This window comes from Culex quinquefasciatus, chromosome 3, assembly GCF_015732765.1.
Source record: "Culex quinquefasciatus strain JHB chromosome 3, VPISU_Cqui_1.0_pri_paternal, whole genome shotgun sequence".
Lineage (NCBI taxonomy): Eukaryota > Metazoa > Arthropoda > Insecta > Diptera > Culicidae > Culex > Culex quinquefasciatus.
Window position 1 is genome coordinate 88,538,486 of NC_051863.1, and position 3,161 is coordinate 88,541,646.

Genomic DNA, 3,161 nt, shown 5'->3' on the forward strand with positions numbered 1-3,161 from the left:
TCCGGATATATGTGAAAACACATTTTTATACATAACTTTTGAACTAGTTATCTAAACTTCAAACAATTCAATAGCGATGTATGGGACCCTAAACCAAGTCGAATGCAACTGATTTGGTCAGAATCGGTTCAGCCAGTGCTGAGAAAACTCAGTGAGAATTTTGGTCACATACATACATACACACACACATACACACACACACACACACACACACACACACACACACACACACACACACACACACACACACATACACACACAGACATTTGTTCAGTTTTCGATTCTGAGTCGATATGTATACATGAAGGTGGGTCTTTGAGCTTTTAATAAAAAGTTCATTTTTAGAGCAGGATTATAGCCTTACCTCAGTGAGGAAGGCAAAATCCATCTTTTTTGATTTTTATTTTTTTTGTTTTGTAAAATGTTATTGAAAAGTTAAATCAATTACCTTTCTGAATATATATAATGATGCAGGAAAAAATACATAAACAGCTACACAGTACAACTATGAAAAATAATCATTTTTTTTGTCAAAAAACATATTTTTTCTTACCATTTTCGCCTTTGAAGGTCTGCAATTCAGTAAATTTTGAACCTACAACTTTCAAACTCCGGATTTTTCTTAGTTAGAATGTTTATTTTCGAAAAAAAAATACCAAAAAAATAATTAGAGTATGTCAGTTTTTCGATTTATGGCCGCCTGAAACCCCATAGTGCATCGTGGAAAAGGCCGTCCGGAATCGACTCGAGGTGCACGCTTCCGGATCCGGAGATTCTGGAACAGGAAAACTTTTGCCCGTGGAAGAAGCACCTGTACGAGCTGGAGGGCGAGCACGGAATCGGCGGCCTGCCCAAGTACGTCATCAAGATTTTGGCCCGGAAGTGGCGCGGCGAACGAGACAATAAACTGGGGCGAATTTTTGCCACCTGACGGGCTTCAACGGGGGAAACATATAACGATTAGACTCAATTGGTAGCGAAAACGTAGTTATTAGTCCTAGTTTGTACGAAACTATGAAAAGTCTGCGCGGCTCCGCGGGCAAGCAAAACCCGCACCAGCAAGAGGTAATTTCTGCCCTGGCGAATTGCCCGGCCAAAAACTAATCTATCGCGTATCCGCACAGCCTCAGGCCCAACGCAACCCGGGCGCGACACGAAGAGGACAGAGGTGCAGAAAAGGCGGCACGGCGGCTTCGAAAAGGTAAAACACCATGTTCCGGAAACACGCTCAATCCCATCTTAATTCTCCCATCGTGCACTCACACACACAGGGTAAGGCGACGAACCAAAAGTCCCGCGTGGGAAACGGAACCGCACCGCACACGAGACGGTGACGCATCTGCCTGGACGAAGACTGACTCAAAGCGGGTAAGAGAGACAAACAAAATGGCGGCGTCCAGATCTCAATGTCACCTTCCCCACTGTAGACAATACCATCCCGCGCTCGAAGCGCGGTCAAGCCAGGAAGAGCGACATCAACGAACTGCGAAAATTGGTGCCAATACGATCTCGAGAACGCCGATCTGGAACGGCGTGGGGACAACTAGCAACAGGAACAAGAACGCACAGCGGGTAAGAATCGCCGAAAGTGGGACGACTTATCCCATTAATTGGATTCCTCTCCATGTAGAACCGGCCTAAGCACCTCCACCTCCACCACCCGCAACCGAAGCGGACGGCCACGGTCAGATTGACCGCCACGAAGACCCTCCAGGAGAGGTAAGAGGAAGAAGAAGGTGGAGCTTGACACGGGATACTAATGGAGATGCTTTTAGGGTCTTTTGGTGGAGACTCGAGCTCGTCTGGACATCGAGGCGGACCGGTGCTGAAGAAGTTACGGGCGGAGCGGGCCGAATCGAACGGCCGCCGTGCGGGACAAGAGCACACGTTTGTGCGAATCGCGTGAGAGCGCGGGGACGCGGATCGTTCGGCGCTTCCGCGTCGTGGGCCGTCAGGAAGGATCGAGTCGTGGCTGACTTCGGGGTGACTGCTGTGGGCGAGCGCGGCAGCATGCAGCAACAGTGAGAAGGAGAGGCGCCAGCGCGCAAGTACCGCTAGTTTTAAGCACAATTTCACACAAAACATGATGTTCCGCATTTAGATAGAGCCAGGTTAGGCAAAGTTTGCGAGGTCGCGTAAGCGCATGTTTGTATGTTTTGAGAATCGGTACGCAATACAGTCATGAAGTTTATTTTGTTGGGTTTTTTATGCAGCTCTTGAGCTAGCCGGAAACGTCTCGTTACAAACAGGATGCGTGAGGGTACGCTGCGGATGGCCGTGGTCAGTCTGGAGGAGAAAGGGGAGTGGGGGATGTTGAAAAAAATGTGTACGGCAAGCGCAAGCAATCGTCGGCGGTGCGCAAGAAACCGGAACCACCAACACCAAGGACGTCGACTTCGTAGTGGATTCCCGTGGAGACGCTCAAGAAAAAAATGTCCCACAAGCAGAGCCCCCGGCAGCGAATAGCGAAGTGGGCCGCTTTTATCGCGCGTAACTTATCTCATCATCAACGGTTTGGATAAAACCGCAGCATCAGCAACTGGCCACGATGCAGATCGTACTGGATGCGTTTAAAAGCGATCCCAATAATGCGAGCGTGAAGATCCACTGGAAGCTAGCCCCGTTCAGGTGTGGTCTAGGGTGTGGTAATCCAGTCAACTCAATCGATATTCTTAAACGGATTTCAATTCGAATTGTTTGAAACTAAATTCGTAAACGATTCGAATTGAATTCTGTTTAAGAATTCTGATTGAGTTGGCTGTGAACGTGTACCTTTTACAGGGCGATTAAACGCGACCAGGCCCTCCATAGTGGCGCCCTCGTGATCGTGGTATCACGAGGGCACCACTCTGGAGGGTGGGTCGGTGATATTTATTGAAAATAAATAATAATAACAAGTTGATTTAATAAATACACGAATTTAAAAGGAATCGCACAGATTTCACGTTGAAGCCGGCCTTCTTGACGATGTTATCGATTGATTTCATCCGGTGCACAGTATTCGGGCGCTGCTATTCATGATGATTCCCTCGTCGGAAGTGATCTGAAGATGAAATGAATCGCAGCCGTGGCCGCTGCCTGCCGAAATAACACTGCTCGGCGCATGCCAGGTCATCGTTGAGCGGCGACGACGTTCCTGACGTCAACAGCTGGTTCTGGTT

General features: G+C 48.2%; 1 protein-coding gene across 1 annotated transcript; it reads left to right on the forward strand.

Moving 5' to 3' along the window:
* Positions 1 to 1,014: 1,014 nt before the first annotated feature.
* Positions 1,015 to 2,191, forward strand: LOC119769039. The gene is made up of 7 exons (XM_038260922.1): positions 1,015 to 1,065; positions 1,125 to 1,201; positions 1,272 to 1,368; positions 1,428 to 1,460; positions 1,505 to 1,572; positions 1,631 to 1,719; positions 1,776 to 2,191. Exons 1-6 carry the CDS (start codon positions 1,015 to 1,017, stop codon positions 1,692 to 1,694), a joined length of 390 nt encoding a protein of 129 aa, XP_038116850.1. The 3' UTR covers positions 1,695 to 1,719; positions 1,776 to 2,191.
* Positions 2,192 to 3,161: the final 970 nt, after the last annotated feature.